General features: G+C 38.3%; 1 protein-coding gene across 13 annotated transcripts in view; it reads left to right on the top strand.

Moving 5' to 3' along the window:
- The window catches only part of NRXN1 (neurexin 1), a 670,457-nt gene that overhangs the window by 461,535 nt on the left and 189,409 nt on the right, over nucleotides 1-19,513 (top strand). For all 13 annotated transcript variants that reach the window (XM_085054558.1, XM_085054559.1, XM_085054568.1 and 10 more), the window contains one exon: nucleotides 313-494. In XM_085054558.1, the coding sequence (XP_084910684.1) occupies nucleotides 313-494 (182 nt within the window). The remainder of the gene's footprint in view (nucleotides 1-312; nucleotides 495-19,513) is intronic.

A 19,513-nucleotide genomic window follows, 5' to 3' on the forward strand; every position in this document is an offset into this window, starting at 1 on the left:
AATATGCTCATCAAGCATAAGCTTAAGAACCCTTCCAAACAGATATGCATTTCTGAATCAGAACGATGGTATTCCAAGTCATATCATTTGCAATTAAGTTACATTCTGTGTTGATTGCACAATATAAAAACCACTAATATTTCACTCGCTGCCTAATTTTTAGAGATGAAGACCTCTTTGCATTGAAATACAGCCTATGAATCTATTTGCTGTGTGAGAACATCCTGATTTCTGAAAGGGCATACGATTTCCACGTGGGTTTGCACCGGTGCAAGGGGGCTGATCGCATTTCTTTCTTCTTGTTTTTTGCAGCGGGGACAACGTATATCTTTAGCAAAGGTGGTGGACAAATCACTTACACGTGGCCTCCTAACGACCGGCCGAGCACTCGAGCGGACAGACTGGCAATAGGGTTTAGTACTGTGCAAAAGGAGGCTGTGCTGGTGCGGGTGGACAGTTCTACTGGCCTTGGAGATTATTTAGAGCTGCATATTGTAAGTATCGCCAACGAAGGCGTGAGATCTCTTCTTGTCTCGATACGTTTGGGAGTTTTAAATTGATTTTGTTTGAATGTAATTGTAACAGTTTGCTAATGAACCCTTTGGGGTTGACAGTGCACTGAATGATATGGGTTTGTAGTATATGATGCTGGACAGGGTCTCAGGCATACTCAAAATGACTTTTACTTGATACAGTGCTACTTTTCATGGCTTTCCAATTAAAAATCATACTGGGATACCTGTACAGATAGAGCAGTTTATTGCAGTGTAATTACAGGAACAGAATTTAGCAGTGTCAGAGGAAGGTATGTTTATCCTTGGGAATTTAACCTGGAATCTGATGGGAGAATTTCTGTGTATCACAGCTGACTGTGCTTATTGTTAATATTAGAATTTATCCTCTGATTTCAGCATTCTTTTGTGATGGCAAATTTTAAGTAGAAAGGAAGGCTCTCAGGCTAGAAAGTCTAAAAAAGTAATTTCAGCTGCCTTAAAGCAAATAACTAGCAATCAAAATTGAAAGCATATGGAGTTTTATGGCATCATAAATAAATGATCAATTGAGAAAAACGTAACTAGGGCAGTATAATATTTTGTTGTTTAGATTAGTCTGAACTTTGTTAATGTGTTAGTTTGATTTTTATTTGAGAATGTCTCTGCTTTCAGGAACAGTTGAGTTCCTTTTGAATGAGATTACTTATTGATCTATAACCATTTACACTTTTACCCTCAGAAAACAGTCAGCAGTGATTATTTTCAAAATTAGAGGGAATTATGGTATTCAATCTTTCCAGACTCCTTTTTTCTGCAAAGGCACTCTTGCATTGTGGACACAGGTGATTTTTTTTTTTCAAATTTATTTACTGGCTTCAGTAAATAAACAAAGAAAGAAAGCCTTAAATAAAATTCAGAGATTGTCTACATCCTTGTCTTATATTGAATCATATGAACAAAACAGTTCCATTTAACGAGATGCGGCGCGAGGGAAAACTCACAGCACTCTCAATATGAGATATAAAGTAAGCTCCAATTTTATTTCACCAAACGAGAGACTTATATACTGTTACAGATATTTCTAATTATAGATACACACACACCTGCAGCTGTTCTCACACATTCAGGGATCCTCCTGTTAACTCCCTTATTCTTTTCTCATAACACTCCTGACTCTAATCTTTCTCATGGCATTCTTCCCACAAAACATTCTCAGGCAAACAACCACTGCAGCTTGTCGGAATTTCACTGAGGCCTGGGAACACTGAAACCTTGCTCAGCTCTGTTCGGTTAGCATGAGTTTTGCTGGAAAATTGTGTTTTCCAACAGGCTGGTATTGTGCAATCTTTGTTTAAAAATGTGAGCAAAGCAGCTTCTCTCAGGGGCCAGAAAAACTGAGAGCCTACATATTTCAAGGCAAGTATTGTGTTGCTAGATAGAATTTAAATATTTGCTTTCCAAACCTAAGGTGCCTTGTTATCATTTGCCCATTTATTTGCAGTCTCATATCAGGCCCACCCTCTGTGGTTGACAGAGTGGCTTTCTTCTTACAGTTTTTTCTTGTTCATTAGCATAAAAAGGAATGTTTTCCTTGTAATTTTGCTATACCTGAAGCCTATCAAAATTGTAATATTTGTTTGGTCTTCCACCTAGCCATGATTTTTCTATTTGATAACAAACATGATGTTCATTAATGATGAGGTTGAGATCAAAGATTACTGCCTGCTCATAAATGTTTGTGGTTTTCTTTTTTTTTCCCTCAAATAACTTTCTTATACCCCTGCTGTAGCAACATTTTTCTATGGTCAGAAACACTACCATCTTAATAGGAATGGGGAAAATGATAAATTATAGTTTACTGGTTCTTTTGAAGTTTCTGTGAAGCAGCAAAAAGCCTTTTATCATCATGCTCTGTGAGGTGATATTGGCCTCCCCCTGCTGCCTCTGCAAGAGACTTTGGGAACCTCCCTGAAGTCTGCTCTGCTTCAGAGCAAAATGGTAACTGTGTGAAATTTCACTGGAATGAGGTTTGACCTTCTGAGAGCAGCTTCAGTGGAGTCTGTCTCTAGAGTGCAGACACTGAGGGATTGACCTGAAATCCTAAGACATTTGGCAAGGATTTTTATAAGGGTTGTCAGTGATAGATAAAGCTAAGAAAACTACTGGGATATAATTTCCTGGAATCTAATTCAAATAAGGATAGTATTCAAAGGGAAGTTGAAAGGCAGTATTTTCAAAAGCACTTGTGATACCAAAGACCATATATCTCATTAAAGTCAGTTAAACTGCAGATACTTCTGACAATTTTATCAGGTCTATTTTAGCTCAGAAAGATATTCTGAGATATCACTGTTATAAAAACGAAGAAACAGAGAGGTCTATGTATGTGTTATATTTGAAAAATAGGTAATTAGATCTAAGTGTTTCCATACTGGCAGCTACTGTGTTAAACCAGCTGTAATGAAAACAGTAGGAAGTGTTGTTCAAAACTTCCTTCTTGCACCAATGTTGAGATGCCACTAGGAGTGTCTCTTCTACTAAACATTGCTAAACGAGAAACATTCAAAGGCTATGGATAGGGGAAGGAGATAAAACGGAAAAGAGGAACTGTCTAATTCTGCATGTTCTTTTGCATGTAGCCACTCACCTGTTTGTGCCATGAATGTGCATGAGCAATAAGTGCCTGTGTACCTTGAGATGCTCTGTGCATGGATAACTCACCTATGTGTGGTGGCAAAAAAAGTTTGGAACTGTTGCTTTAAGAAAAATTTGGATTACAGTGCTCACTAGCATGTTGGGGAGGGTGCCTGAGAGCTTTGAGGTAGCTTGCTCTTAACCTTCTTCATTCTAAAAATGGAAGAGGAAATTACAAGTTAGATTATGGTACTTCGGTGTGTGCTTGCCCTCTTTATTATTCTGCTTACTTAAAGACAATGTAAACCTGATAATGAAATCAAGCTCATAACAAATTCTGATTTTAAAAATTGCTGCTTGATCATCTGAATCACAGCTTTGCTGTTAGATTAGGAACATATTTATTTAAAGTAAACATTTAACCTTTCCAAATAACCATTGTTGTGAGAAACATTTTAAAAAACATGTAGTCTACATTCCTACCAGACGCTTAAGAGTTCCAGTGCAAATATTTTAAATTCCAAGATAGTTTATTATAAAAGTGCACCTGTACTGTAGCAGCATAAAGGACTGTTCATGTGTATGATACATATGCATCACAGTGCTTCAGGAAAGGGATTTTAAAAGGTTTTAGCCATCCAGAGATGCAGCAATTAGCTTTCATTTCAATCACTTCTCTTATGGAAGTGGTCTCCTGTGCAGGCTCTGCTGGGAGATCTAGTTCAAGAGGAAATAGATATCATAGCTAAAAGTCTACTGCCACTTCCTCTCCCGTTGATGCATAAATGAAGGATGGATAGCTCTGATAATTACTGCAAGCTTCCTTTTTTTTTCTGCTTTTCATGGCACAGTCCACATCCATCTCCATGTCATACGGAAAAACGCAGCAGCTTTTCATGCAATGTTCAATTAATCACCATGTGCACTCCTGTGCATAGTTTTTTGACTAACTTCTAGTGCCCTTAGGTAATTATCAGATTCCTGTTCCTACCTTCACACTTCTTCTCTTCCCACACTGTAATCCGAAGTCTTTAGAAAGAAAAGTGTACAAATATAAAAATGTCATTGTCTTCCACAAGCACTGTGCTGTTGCTACCTTGAATTTCTAGCTTTCCTATGGTGAGGAACAAGGTGAAGTTAGACAAAGATAGCACCTCAAAGGGCTAAGAAATCCTGTGAAATTGCTCTTTCTGGCAATGCTGGTAGCATCAGAAACCGGAATTCTCCTGTATGGCACAAGGGATATTTGCTCTGCTTGAGAAGAAGGATATGTTTCCATCGATAGACTTCAGCCACTATAAAAAAACAGATAAATTAATTATGCCATGTTTTAATCTTTCATTGTTAAAATGACTTTATAGCATAATGTAACATTTTGTGTGCCTGATGGAAAGGATGGGCAGTTTCTGTGTATTCTTTGTCTGTGTCACTTGTTTGAAAATCAAGGTATTTGCAGAGTACAAAGCAGATGTTTTTATGTTGTTGGCTGATTTTTGAGATTGAGAACAGGAAATTTGTATGGAAGATAAGGCCAGCAGAGCATTTCAAACTGTAGAGGTTTGGCGTTGCAGAGAAGTCACCCAGCCTAGGACACAGAGCTACTTAAGCTGACCTGGTCACTTCTCTTAACTCAAGCAGGGTGAGAATGTGCTAATTGATCTAATATACAGATATGTTAGGTGAAGTGGTAATGATCATTCTGATAGGAAACATTCAAAAGTCTAAAATAAGGAATAAGGCAGACGTGGCAATGTCTTGAATGTTGTCCTAACCCTCTTCTGAAGGAAAATGGGGGGAAATGCCCTGTGGTTCCAGTGAGAGAACACTGGCAGTCTGTCTATGCCTAGAACATAGAAAACATGTCAAAATAAAAAGAAATAAAACTCAGGGTCGATTGCAGTAGAGATTTTTTGTTTCATTCTATTTCTTGTCATTGGGAAGCAATATTTTTAGGGGAAATGTTAACCAATGAGGATGATAAAGCAGGAAAAACTACTTTAAAAGGTGTGCTAACACATTACCTGGAAAACTCTGGAATGGTTAAAACAGATGGCATCAATATATGCAAGGCATAACACAATTAACCTGAAATACTGTGAAGATGTAGCAATACTGGCAGGATGGATTAATCAATATCATCCTTAGATTTTCCAGATGTGTTTGTGAAGCCTTCAGAGTTACAATTAATGACTGAGGTGAACAGTCATGGGAGTGGAAAGATTGTATTTCTTATAGAAAATAGAGTTTTGGATCATCAATAAATTCAGTTCCCTCTCTTTGTCCCAAATAATTACATACAGCATATATTAAGACAGATGTGATGGAAACAGCATTTTTATTTGATTTTTTTTTTAAACTTTCAGCAAACTTAAAATTACTATTATTTCCTACTTCCCTCTCTCTGTCTCTTAGTTATACATATGCAGTGTTCTGCTACACCAGGTTTTTAATAGCTGACTCTGTTAGACTTTATTGTACATATCCATGAAATATGGATAATTTTAACTTATGCAAGTATAATGACCTTCCCTCAAGTGAACAGAAGGAGGAGGACTCAAGTGAGGATCAGAGTTCTGTATTTGAGTGTACCAGGGAAAGAATTGCAATGTCTTGAGATGAATGCATTTGTTATTCTCGTTTGAATACTTCACATGTCTTGGGCTTAATGTCTAATTGATTTTTATTGACTTGGTTGTATTTGGATCCATTCCTAGAGAGCTGGATGTACTTTCAGTGAGATTGATGATAAACATGCCTTTGATTTTAGTGGTTTGTATTGGAGCTAATTAATTTTCCCAGGAAGAGTTTAATAATATTTAAAAAATAATATTTCCAGAATACTGTTTCTTCTAATAATCATCATTCAAATCTGGAATTCCTTATTACTATATGCATATTACGGAAAGCAAAGATTTGGGAAAGCCAGTGGTGGCTCATATATTCATGAAACAGTAATGAATTTAAAATCAAATTATTCACATCCAGGAAGGGATTAAAAAAAAAAAAAACAAGGCAGACCTAGTTTTCAGAAATCAGATATTTTAGAAGTGCTGAACATGCACAACAGTGGCTAAAGTCAATGGAAGCTGAATATAGTCAGCACCTCTGAAAACCAGGTCATCATCATATCAGCTAAGAGGGCATCAGGGATCACTCTGGAGCCCTGGAAGGACTTTGGACCATTATGTTTATCAGAGTTGTGACTTTTTTTATATTCTGCTACCTTGAAGCACAAGAAACTTTCATAAGGCTGATGTTATCGAATCCAGAATTCTGTTAGTATTTGATATTTCCTTAATGAGCTTATAGATGTGATATTTATTTGTGATTTCTTTTTTCATTTACATATGTGAATGAAAATGCTATAGGAAGTTTAACTGTTATGGACAGTGATTGGTTTCTTTGGGGAACAAAAAAGTCAGCAACCAGACTATATGATAACCTTTAAACTGAAAAAAAAAAATACTGTGGAAGAAGGATTTCCAGACTTGCTTATGGGTTTGAACAAAAAAAAACCAGTGCAATCAAAAAAGAATCATTTATGGGACTAGACAGGCAGGTGAGAATGCAATTCAATGCACACAAACATTAAGTTAATTAGAATAGGAGCAATGAATTAATCTAGGGAATTTGTGCTAAATGCAGCAATCATTTACCTCACTGATCAGGTTAAAGATCTAACTTTGGAGGAAAGAAAATAAATAAATCACTGAGATGGTCAAGTCATGCCTTGAAACCATGCAGTCAAGTTATTCTTTTGTCTTAGCAGAGACAAAGATGAAAAAAAGCTCTGCAAAGGGTTTTTATTATATAAGCTGTTTGTTAATGTCTCATCTTGGATGCTCTGCACAATCTGTTGTCGCACATTGAGCAACAGTGGTCTGTTCTTGCCATAAACAGGCCAAATTGCTGAGAGAAGGTTATGGAAATGTGCTAATTCTGGCACAGAACAGACTGACACCTTACTGTATGAAAAATATGAATGGAATTTGTACAGCTGATGTAATTAAGCAGTTTGACTGTGGCTGCCATCATGGAGCACTGCAAGAAATCCTGATGTTTTGGGGAACGTCCAGAATAGCAGTGGGGTAGGTCTGATCTCCTAGCTGATTGCCTGGTTCCTCAGCCTAGAAATGTGCTTGAGAGAGGCAGCTCCTCTCATTTTCTTCCTCTGTCTTGGGATAAAATAGAAATTCTCACTTCTTCCTCTATCCAGCAACTAACTCCTTTATGCATCCTGCTCCTTTTGTGCTTTTGGGAGAATAAAAGCTTCTTTCCCAAAAAAAGCATGCTGTGTGATGGGGTCACCACCTGCCAGCCCCTTGACCAGAGAAAATGGCACAGCCAGTAGGACCCAAGCTCCCAGCTAAAGCACAATGTCGGTGGCACAGTGCTCCAGCCCTCAACAGTGATGAACCTCCTCCTAGAAAAGGTGTAAAGCCTGGCTGAGGGGGAGTAGATACTTATAACATTTCTGGTGGGCCCACATATATCAGAGTTATCTGAAAACAAGGTGGAAAGTATTGCATGAGGCTGTGGCATTGTAGGAAATTATTGCACAAACCAGGTTGTGGTTTCTGAATTCCCTTCTGATCCTGCATATCTCAAGATTACACTCTAAATTGAATCCATCTGTTGGCAGAACTGCTTAGGATCCAAAACTTTGGTACTGAATTTGATGGCAAGTCTTCCTGTGACTTTACTGATGCAAACTGTGCACAAATTGGACTTTAGATGTGGCAGGAGGAGAAAACGTAAATATGGAACTTAATTTTCTTGTTGAGCTCAAAAATGTACCATGATTAGGAATAGAAGGAGGTTGGCCTGGGTCATGTTATATTAATAACAAAAATTCTGTATTTTTAAGAATTCAAGTGGACCAATTTGGAGATGCAAGCACAAGACCAAGCATATTTAATGAGCACTAACTTGAAGAGGCTCATGACCTCTTCATAAAGCTCCTCTAATTTTTTACATTGTCACTTTTAAAGCTCTGAAGTACTGTGTGGATTACATCCAGTCATATTTTCTTTCTCTTTCCTTCTCTTTATTCCCTGAGTTGTTCTTCTGCCATGTCCTCACACTCAATTTCGTGTGTTGTGCAAATTCAGCTGTCCCAGTGAATCCCAGTGAATTGCAGTGACAGCAGGTGGCAAACCTCCAGGGGTCTCAGGGATTACATACTTTTTCTTTCCCGTGAAATGAGGCATGGGAGGGAGCAGGGGAGTCACTTCAGGTGGTGCCTGTATGGTGTACTCACATGGAAGACCTTCTTGATGATGACCATCAATAAGTTCTCTTTAATTAAAAAACAAAAGCAGCAACAGCAAAGCAAATAAGCATGTGGCCAGAATTAGGAAGTATATCCTTTTGTGTCAAGGCTTTTTACGTATAAATACCAAACTTCTGGGTTCAGAAAGGAGGACACAAGAATTAGTTTATGATATACAGATAAATAAATAGACCATCTTTCCTCCCCCCTCTCCTAGTTAATATTATATCCTGTCATTGACGTTTTAGATCTATCACAATCTAATCACTTACTCGTAATTCAAAATTCCTGGCACTGGCTACTAGCCAACATCCTTGCATATGAAGGTTACAGATATTTTAATAACTTGGCACCAACTCTCCCAGAACATTGCCATGTATAAAGAGATGATGAAAAATTTAGCAGGCATTTTAGCAACCTTATTAGGCTTTAAAGGATACTCAACTATTTGCAGTGGTGGAGCAGTTGAGGTGTTCACTGTAACCTGGCTGATGATCCAAATAAAGGAGGACTGAAATACAGGAAATTACTTTCATTATTTGGAGAAAGGGGGCTCTGGATGACTTAGAGTGAAATCCAAGAGCAGGCTACTTTTGTCCACCTATCCTATGGGGGTGATATTCTGCTTATTAAATTTAGATGGAGGTATAATATTATCTATATTATATGCTTATATTATTATAGTATAATAAATATAATAACCATATACAGTTTGTTATACCATCATATAACAGAGTCAGCCTTGATAACATTTCCCAGCTTATTACTGCCTGGTTCTTGTCTAATTTTAGAGAGGCACAAAAAGATTTGCACTCCCTCCTCCCTGCTGGGCATGTCTGGCTCAACACCAAGTGGAAGACATGTGTACCCAGTGTGTCAGAAGCTGTGACAGTGCAGGCTGGAGACACGTTTTAGACACTTTGGGCTGACAGTGTGTGGTTTGAAAAAGAAAAGGAAAAAAAGGACAGACTGGAGCAGTGGCATCACTTTCAGCATACCCTAGACTACACTTTTAGCTCCTAATGGCAGCTTGAATTAGAGGCAGCGACTCCCAGAGTGCTGTTGACCCATTGAAGGAGGGCCAGGTTTGCACAGGACAGATCAAGGTTCGTTTCTTATGAACAAAAGCCAGAATCCAAGATCTGGCCCATTAACTCCCTGTCTTTTAAATTTATGAGCTCCAAGTGAGGGTAAGGATGAAGAGTGCACTGCAGCACAAAGTACCTGTGTAGCAGTTTTTCAGTGAACATGCAGTATGAGCAATATTTTTTTTAATACTAGTGAGAGTGATTAGCCTATTGATGTAGAACAAGATGAGGGCAAAAGTGCTGTTGGTGGCCTGAACTGATTCTGATCTTAACTCCAAGTAATTCTCATCCCACCACTTCCACTATCGATTTGTTTGAAAATATTGCAGAAATATGAGTAAATATGAGCAGGATCTACATCAGGCCAGAAAACTACTGCTGGAAGGTGAGGTGCAGAAGCAATTTTGCAGAGCCCACTGCTTTCCTTCAGTCATTTGTTTAAGTAAACATTGCTAATATAATTAATCACTTTGTGCTAATAAGGAAAGCTCATCTTAATACTATTCTGGTTTTGTGAGATACTACCATAATTGTAACTCACAATTAGTTAATTAGATCACTTAATTCAGGTTTTACTCTGTGAAGCCTCAGTGTCATCACCAAATTGAAAATTTCTTTTCATATTTAATGCTAGTTTGCTTTTTTCTTCTAGACTGTTTCATGGTCTTGAGCCTTTCTCCCTGTTTCCTTACATCACTGTGTCCGTGAAGAGGAGCTGGAGTAAAACCACTGGATGAGTGTAGGGGAGGGTGGAATTGAACACACAGGCTTGGCTCCTGCCTTCATCCAATTAACTTACTTAACTTTTGTAATCTTTGGCACTAGCTCATTGCTCCAGGGTTATGCAGGAAACAGAGCCAGAGCAGGGAATCTGTATTTTCTGAAACTCTGGTTGCCAATTACATCTTCATTTTCTTTTCAGTTACTTCCCTATGCTCTTTAATCACTGTCTCTCTCTTACCTGAGCTTGACACTCCTGATACCAGTGCATCTCCACTGCTGATGGATCACTGAACATCCTATTGCTTTCTCTCCCAACAACCATAGGTGTACAATATTTGCCTTCCCTTTGAGTCTAGCAGATTCTTCCCACTTGACAGTGGGCTGCTGCTGTTGTTAAGTCTCTCTTTTTTATTTTTTGGCTTAGATCATACCACTCAAAGGAATTCCTGCAACAATAACAGACAGGATAAAGATTTAATGAACCGATACTGTCAGTGTTCTGTGTTCTGGTGGCTTATGTTTAATGTAACAATCCCACTAACAACAGGTGAATTTTCCTGTTAAGTGTTTGGAGAGGCTTAAATATCTTGCCGTTTGTGAAAGCCCATTTACACTGAAACATGCTAATGTTTCAGAGGGTGCATTAGCTGAAGGAACTGACTCATGCATTTCCTGGCTTTCGATAATTACCTAGCTTACATTGAATAAGGGATGGTGAGGAACAAAGAAAAGACACAGTCCTTCAGTTTTGCCAGTTCTCCGTGAAATTATCCCGAAGCCTTCAGTGCAGCAGCGTGAAACCACTAATGTGGCTTTAACTTCTTGTGCTGGAATTTGTAGGTGATGATCTATGCTCAGTCAAGGACGAAATTTAAGTCCAGATGTTCCCTCAGGGAGATGTAAATCATGCCTGCTGCTGCAGCATTACACATTCTTTGTGGGCTAGGAAAGCTGCCTGTACAGGACTGGGAATTCTTCCCTCTGTCCTTCCACTGTTGGGTCAGGTACTCCTCTTCATCCCAGGCCTCTGGATTGAAGGATGGGGATGAAGCATTACAGCCTCAGCAGATATCATCATGCTCCACTTTGGGTCTGGAATCTCTTCTTATTTTTAGTTCAGCCCTCCCCCTTGACGGACTTGCAACTTACTGCCTACAAACCGAATGCAGCAGACTGCATTCTTCCTGACTGCTGTGAAACCCCATCAATGTCCTTGTTCCCCATATGGGGCTTTTCTTCCTGACCCAGTGAATTCCAGGGAACAACAGAGAGTTCCTGGAGCAAAAGTGCTCAGCGTTTCCCTTGCACAGCAGATGGAATTTTTAAGGCTGTCTGTGGATTATGCAGCAGTACCTTCTCATTTAGGGACAAGCACAAAAAATGTAATCATACGTGAAGCTACATTACAGTAACTTCTACCAGCTAAAATAAAAAGTGGAAAGATGATGCTGTAGAGCCTTAATAACCACTCAGCATATTTGATAATGCCACTGCTGTCTGTATCATACTCACCACGATGTTTAATAGCTGAACAGATGCAGCTCACTAGAGCACCACATGGTAGGCAGCAGCAGGGAGTCCCATTTGACAAGTTGGTTTTGGTTTATTTCCCTCCCAGAGAGCCTTCCCTGATATTCCACGTTTCTGTAGAGTTTTGATTTGCTATTAAGCAAACAGGAACAGGCAAGGGAATTCTCTATTGCTTGTTTCCAAAGCAAGAGGTGTTTTGACTTTTTAGTGGAAGAACTATGAAATTATTAATAAAGCTCAAATAAGACACGTTTTAATGTCAAATTACCTGCCCTTGATCTGAAAAGAATTGGGTTTTAGCGGGAAGAATATATCTATACACATGGATTGTTTGTAGGACAGCAACTATGTCGGTTTTTTGAGGTGGCTTCCCATCTGAGGATTTTTATTTTCTTTTAATGGCAAGATTTTTGTATACATCTGCAAGTCACTTTGCACAGTGAGCAGTAACTCTTGGCTGTAGTAGTGCCACGGGATGCTGCAGTTGTTTGGTGCTTCTAGATTTGGTCTCCATGGAACAATACAGAGGAACATTCTGTAAGATTTTCCAGTCTTCTAATTACTTGCCTGAAAAAACACCTGAGTATGTACTCTGAGGCTAAAAGAAGATGGCTGCATTGTTAATATATTCTAAAAAAATTAGTGGGTAACACAGAGGAGAAAATGAAACCGTGGCTATATGGTTTGGGTATTTCTTTCCAGGAAACATATAAGAATAATATAATTAAATTTGGAACAAGACTGAAAGTGCTGCAGAAACCATGTTTTCCACTATATATTGCCTGGTCCATAAACAAACACTGAAACTCCCTTGGTTAGGTTTCCTTATTAATGGGCTTAAATGCTTAAAGATAAGTGCTGCCAAGGGCTAAATTAATGAGCAATGCCTTCCCCAGAGATAAAAACTTGTCACAACTTTGTGCTCAGCTGAGATGCTCCTTTGGAAGATATTTAAGATTTCTGGGGTTTTCTTCCTAATCTACTTTTTGAATATTTTGCTGGCTATTTAAACTGACATTCTTAAGGCATTGATTTTCTTTTCTTTCCTCTTGCTTTTCACTGCATATTCAAACTCAAAAAAAACACCAGCACGTCTCCTTGTCACAGCTGTAGTGTGGTACATGATGACACCAAGCTGTGCTAGTGTGGGAGGAGGGGAGACAGGGGTTGCAAGCACTGTGGAGAACTGATTAAAATTCAAAATGAGCTTGATAAAGTGGAGAAATAATCTGAAATCAGGAAGATGAATTTCTACAAAGGAAAGCGCCAATTCCTGTACCTTAAGATGGAAAAAATCAAATGCACAGCTATAAAATGAGGAATAATTGTGGCCTAGAAGTAGTTCTACAGAAAAGATTGGGAAGCTACAGCTGATTGCAATTTGCAGCAGACACGGACAGACATCAATCTGGGATGCATTGACAATACAGGGGGTGGAAGAGGAGGAAAAGTTTGTTGTTTGCACGGTTCTGCTTGGATCTTAGGTGAAGAAGGACATCCAGTTTTGAATTATTGGCTTTTGAAAAGAAGGTAGGGAAAGAAGGTGGGTAATAAAAGAATCAGCAATATACTCTAGTTTATTGAATCTTCTAGTTTGTTTAATTCCCAAGAAGAAAATGAAGGAATGGGCTCTCTTTTGTTTATAATAGAGAAGATAGGAAGCGACTGGTCACGAAAAACACCTTTTAGTACATACAGGTTATTAAAAATCATGACTGTGGCTAATTTGTGTGGCCTGTCTGTCAGGATAAGGTAAGAAATAGCTGGTTTAATTGCAACAATGCTGATGGGTAGTGGAAAAATCTTTCTCTGTGTGCTTGATGGCTAGCAGTGGAGCTGGCTCCGTAGGCAGGTCCTGTTAATTTATGCTTTCAGGATCAGACTCCGTTCCTGTCGGTAATGGGAATGCCATGGAGACTTCTGCTGTGTGCTTTTGCTAAAGTTAGCCTAGATGTGCTCACTGTTGCCAGCAAGGGATGGGTATAGCAGGTTCTTCTCAGGCTGCATCCTCCCATTTATGCTGCAGTTTTTAACTGGAAGGCTTGGGTCCAGGAATGATCTAAGAGGAATGCTTGGATGGAAGCACAGTGAGGTTCTCTGTTGTCGTTCCTAAAGACACAGGAAAGGCAGAGAGTGAGCTGCTGCTGAGCATTTTCTTTGAATATCCACTGGGTTTAGTGTCAGCAGCAAACTCCAAGACTGCAGCAGCACCAGGCAGAACCTGCTCTCCCTCTGCCATAGCAACATCCCCTCTTGTTGAACAATAGAGAACTGCTTTGCTGCTAAATGCAGGGAAAAAACTTGGATCTGTGAGGCTGGGAATTTCTCTCCAGCCCAGCAAAGGGTTGTTGGTGTGTTCTTCACTGACTGTTGGCATGTGCCTCCTCTTCAGCTTGTGGGAAAGGTGGTGGTGATGTAACTAAGTTTTCCTGCTCGCCCACCTCTCAAATGTTAGCAAGTGTTTGCTTTGGTTGGTGTGTGGGAGTGGTGAGGTAATTTGAACTATCCTGGTGGAAATCCAAAATAACCCCAATGGGCTAAATAGATTGCTGAGAAAAAAACACATTTGGTTATATTGCAAAAAAATAATGTGCAATTGGGGTGAATTTATGTTTCAGCTTTTTGAGCTACTTGGCCAGTTCACTGGCTGCAGACAGAGCTGTGCAGCTCTGTGAAATGTTTTTTAACATTTCTTGTCACAATAGTGCATGAAGATTATCTAAAAGATAAAAATTACTCACAAGTCACGGAAGATAAGCTTTCCTGTTTAATCTCTAACATAAACTTTCTGGTTTCTTAACATGGCTGACTATTTGTGATGCAGCTTTCTAATGATTTTAATGGAACATTGATTTTTAAAAAATCCTTTAGCTATTAAGAGTTGTCACAACTTCAGGTCTGTATCATAAAAACTCAGTATGCTTTAAGCAGGGAAGGGGTTTTATCTCTAGCATTGTTCCCTGGGACTAAATCTCAATTCTCTGTGCATGCTGTTGTCAGAGGACTGTTCTGGGCTTTCCTCTGGAGGACCCTCTTTTAATCACCCCTTCTAAACTCCTTCTCCCCCAAGTTCTCTCATGAAGCTTCACCAGCTTATTTTGCACTTCTGCAGTCACAAAGGTAGGTTGTGGATTTGCTTCATTGCCCCAAAATATTAGAAGTTGTCCAGACTGATAATGTATGTCCTTCCATCGAGCTGGGAGAAAAACAATGAATAAATTTGTTGCTGCGACTGTGTCAGGTTTGCCACTTTATCTGTCTTGTAATGGAGATATTGTTCAGCATTTCTAATTGTGATATTAATCTTCACTATCCCCTGATACAGGTGTAATATCAGGATGCTGGTGCATGACACTTATTACTTTTGACCCTTAGAGGCAACAGTCACAGACACTTCTGGTTTACTGGCAAATCTAATTGGTTCCCTACAGTCCTTTCTTTCCTCACTGAAAATATTTGAGAGTTTTGTGCTGCTTTTTTCCTGTAATGTACAGTAACATGAAAAATCAAGACAGGGAAATGGTTTTCCATGAATCATATTCTCCCACACATGTACTACTGATAAGATTATCACAACCATTCCTAACACTGTTAGTATTTTTTTCATCAGAAAAGCTTACTGGTTTGGAGTATTTTATAATTTTTTTAAGGGTTAGATTGCAAGGTGCTTCTTGATCAGAGGCACATTACTTACCTGTGGTAAGCTGGATGGTGGAGAAAAAGCAGAGTATAATAATGAAATCCCTTCAGGAGGCAGAGAAAGTGGTGAAGCCTTCCCTGCACCCCACTCTGCTCTGCTTCCTTGTGGGTCTCACTGGCTCTGAGTGATAATAAATTATGGTATCAAGAGAAAAGCTATTGCTTCTCCTTTTGGTCCTGTTAGGGATGTAACAGCAGGGCTTTGACTCCTAGGGCTGATTTTTAGGCAGTTTAGTAGGCTTTTCTGCTGCTGTTCAGCTGGATTTTTTTTAATAAATGTCCTGGGTGGGATGCTTATATTTCTTTTTGTTGTTTTTTCACCCCTACTTTAAGCATGTACACCACTCTCAGGAAAAGCTTTATGGCATTTCAAATTTGTTATTTTGATCTAAAATGGGTTAAAACCAACAAACCTAAACCTTGCAGAGGCAGATCCAGGGTTAGCCATTTACTGTCTGTGAGTTGCTGTTCACTGCCAGGAATTGGCTGCAGCACAAGAAAGACCAGTGGTCTGATCTAGGTAGTAGTGCTCTGAAAGCTAGAAAAATGAGTTTTTTCCCAGTCTCGTTTCTCAGTGGAAACCAGAACGTGGAAAATTGTCAGCATTGTGATAGAATGTACCAGGCAGAATGCAAAGGGACTCTTTGCTTGGCACCAATATCCAACCAGTGCTCACTTCAGTGGGACTGGAAGAAACCTGGATTCAAATTCTTTCCCTGCCTAGTTCAGACTGGGACCTGATCCAGACTCCCACACTGTGGTTTCAGAATTGTAATGTCAAATTTTATCTCACCTTGGTGACTCAATCTTTGTTTCATTCTTTGCTTTTAAAATGTAGAATGTTTATTTTTGTCCCTGTACATCAGGAAGGAAAGAGTTTTGAAAACTTTCCTTTTTATTGAATATATTAAAGAAAATGTTTTCTCATCAATTTTGGTGAAGGCACATCTTCTGTACATTGATGACAAAATGGTCTTTTTTATCTTCATTGTGATCATGATTGCTGTGGCTTGGTTTTGCTAAAATCAGGATCCGTATAGCGACAACTTCCTGAAGAGTTTGTAATCAAAATTCAGGATGGAGGCTTGCTTTATATTTTGTTAAAACAAACAGAAAAGATTCCTAACTGTTGTTTCTAGAATTGCTTAAGAGTGCAGGAAGCAAGAAACTTGGAGATCATTGCAAGAGTTGCCCAGCATTAGGGACACATTAAAGGAAAAATGTCATTGTGCATCAGCTCTTAACATGAAACATGGCACATCCACAATTCCTAGAATCCAATGTACATTCCCAAAGGTCAAAACCTTTTCTAAATCCCTTAATACTGCTGAATTATCACCTCTTAGCACAACTGAATGTGTCTGGAGATGTGGACCAGGGACATGATGATTAAGCACTGTAGTGCTGGAAAAGACAGAGCATTTAGGTGACACATTCTTTTACATGTTGTAGTGGGTATTTTTCTAGCTATGAAAGGAGTTTACAAAATTTTCATTACCAATTCTAGCTGCCTGAGATGCTTTAAATCTGAATTGTCTCCTAATTGATTGATTTATTAACATGGGCAACATAATGATTCTCTGTATCAATCACTTGTTATAAAACTCAAAAAAATGCAGTCATTTTAACAAAAAATAAATACATTAGAATGAAAGATGTTTTCAAAAGACAATTTAGTGGTTTAAAAATTAGTAGCCTTTTACAAGCTAGATACAACTCCCCATTTCTTTTCCTGCTCAAAATGAATTCTTGCTGTAAGTATTTAAAGGTTTTGAAGTGAGACTGAAAGATGACTTTTTGGGTTTGGTTTCTATTGGTTATCATGCAATTAAGAAAGTATTTGCCATAAGTGTAAATGGGGAAAACTCACATCACTGTTGAGGCAGAACATTTTGGTCACTTTTTCCTCACCTCACATGCTCTGAGTAATAGAAAGTAAGTAAGTATGGTTGCTGGTAATAATTATGTTTCTTGAAAATTCAAAATATTCTTTTCATGAAGACTGTGTCAATTAATTTGTTTCATTCTGTTCTCAATTCCAGGAAATTTCTAGTGCAGCAGGTACTCAGTGCATAATAGGAACCTTTCATGCAGAGCCTAGGTGTTTTGAGCTTTCAAGAAATGTAAACTTTTCAATTTCACATTGCAGACCTGCCACATAAGACTTTTTTTGCTGCATGGCAACAGAAAAAAAAAATAGTTCTAGCATTTGAGAGAGAGGTAATTCAGAGGATCACCTGCCCAACATGCAGCTCCTTAATTTTATTCACTAATATTAATATTTAGTGAGAATAAAAATCCAAAGAAGTTTCTTTGGTGTTCTATCATTGCCATTTGCTTTTTTGAATGAAAATTTTAAATCTTAACCATTTAATTACCTTCTCTTTGAGTATGAATGTAGGGTTTTAAAATAATGACAGAAATGTAATCACAAGATATAATTTGCAAGTAAGAGACATAGACAGGATGCATTGTTTCATGCCTTTTTTCCTTTTTTTTCTTCATTAGGCACAAGATTATGTATTTGTTCTACTTTCTGGCATTGTTCCAGACCTGCACAGTAGAAGCTAATTCCAATTTCCACTGTTTTAGTTAAAATACATTTAGAAAACATAGCTCATGCCAAAATCAGATACCTAAAGTTTGTTTTGTTGGCATAAAAAAGCAGAAAATGCAGATTCATTAGATATACTTTGGATGTTGGTGCCTCTTGGTCATATTTTCAACATTTTCTGCAAGATCATGAACAGTAGGTGCTTATTTATTATTAGTAGAAGTGGTATTTTAAGGAATGCAGTGTAAGCTATATCTTCTGATAATGGAGAAAAAAATGGTTCTGCAAGACTGTAGGAAGGGGAATGAGCAGCTAAAATATGCCAGGGCACCATCTCCGTAACAAATGCAGCAGGAAAGTGTCTCTCTGGAGAAATGCAGATCTGAAACAAGATTTAGAACCCCTGTATGACTTTGAGGATCACTTGTTCAAAAAAAACAAAGTGCAAGTGTTCAGAGTTTCAACTTTAGGTGCAACACTGATTTGAATTTACAAATCCAGAGCCTTACCTGTGCCCCCCTTTCAAACAAAGCTTGCATGAATGCTTCAGTGGTGCAGTAAGAACCAAATGAGGGAACAGGTTTTAAGATTTGCCCTGTGGTTCTCATTGGAAAGCACAAATAAATTTTTAATTCACACCTGTGGCTTCTGCACAAAAAAATATCCTGAGGAAAAGGTGTCAGACTTGATTGCTGGAAAATTTGTTATAACTGCATTATGCATCAAAATTATTATATTGGATGACAATTTCTATTATTTTACACAAAGTCCATTCAATTTAATTATAATTTACCACTCAAGTATACCATTCTCTTCATGCTAATCTTCAAATTATTCTTGTTTTTGCTCTAATAGCTATTTATGAGTCATAGAAAGTACACCTAATTAATACCTCTGCACATTGCTACAATTAAACATTAATCAGATTTGATTTTTAGAGTAATGTGCTACCAGTCTTCTAATCTTCTAAGTTACGACCTGATAAAAATTTCATTACCCTAGTTATAAAGTTCTCAATGGGGAAGGGATTTCCATTTAGTGCATGTAATACTTAGTGGTGTCTTCCATGCAAGTTTTACACTCTTTTTAATACGCTCTACATAAATTGATTAGCAAATCAGAAGTAGTGACACAAAGTAAACTGACATTGTAGAGAAAAGTTTTGTAAAAAAATATTCAGTCGTGAGCTTGTCAGAAGGATCTAACTGAATGGTGATATTTTTTTAATTAACATGGGATGACAACATTTAGTCAACATATTTCCTTCTTCCCTTTTCATTTAGAAGAGAAAGTCAGAAGATGTGAGCATGAAACAACACATGAACTTTCAAAAAACCACCTTAGCAGAGCTGGTATAAGCATTTGAGTTTGCTTGGTTTTGGGGTTTTGTTTCTGTTTTTTCTTTTTGCTTTCCAACTGTGGCAGGGAAATAAACAACCACCATTGTTTCCCAGTATGTCAGAATAGACAGGTGACTGTCCTGTTGATGAGTGATTGCTGTCAAATCCCTCCCTGTGGC

This window comes from Lichenostomus cassidix, chromosome 3 (assembly GCF_008360975.1).
Source record: "Lichenostomus cassidix isolate B80296 chromosome 3, HeHo_3.0, whole genome shotgun sequence".
Taxonomy (NCBI): Eukaryota; Metazoa; Chordata; class Aves; order Passeriformes; family Meliphagidae; genus Lichenostomus; species Lichenostomus cassidix.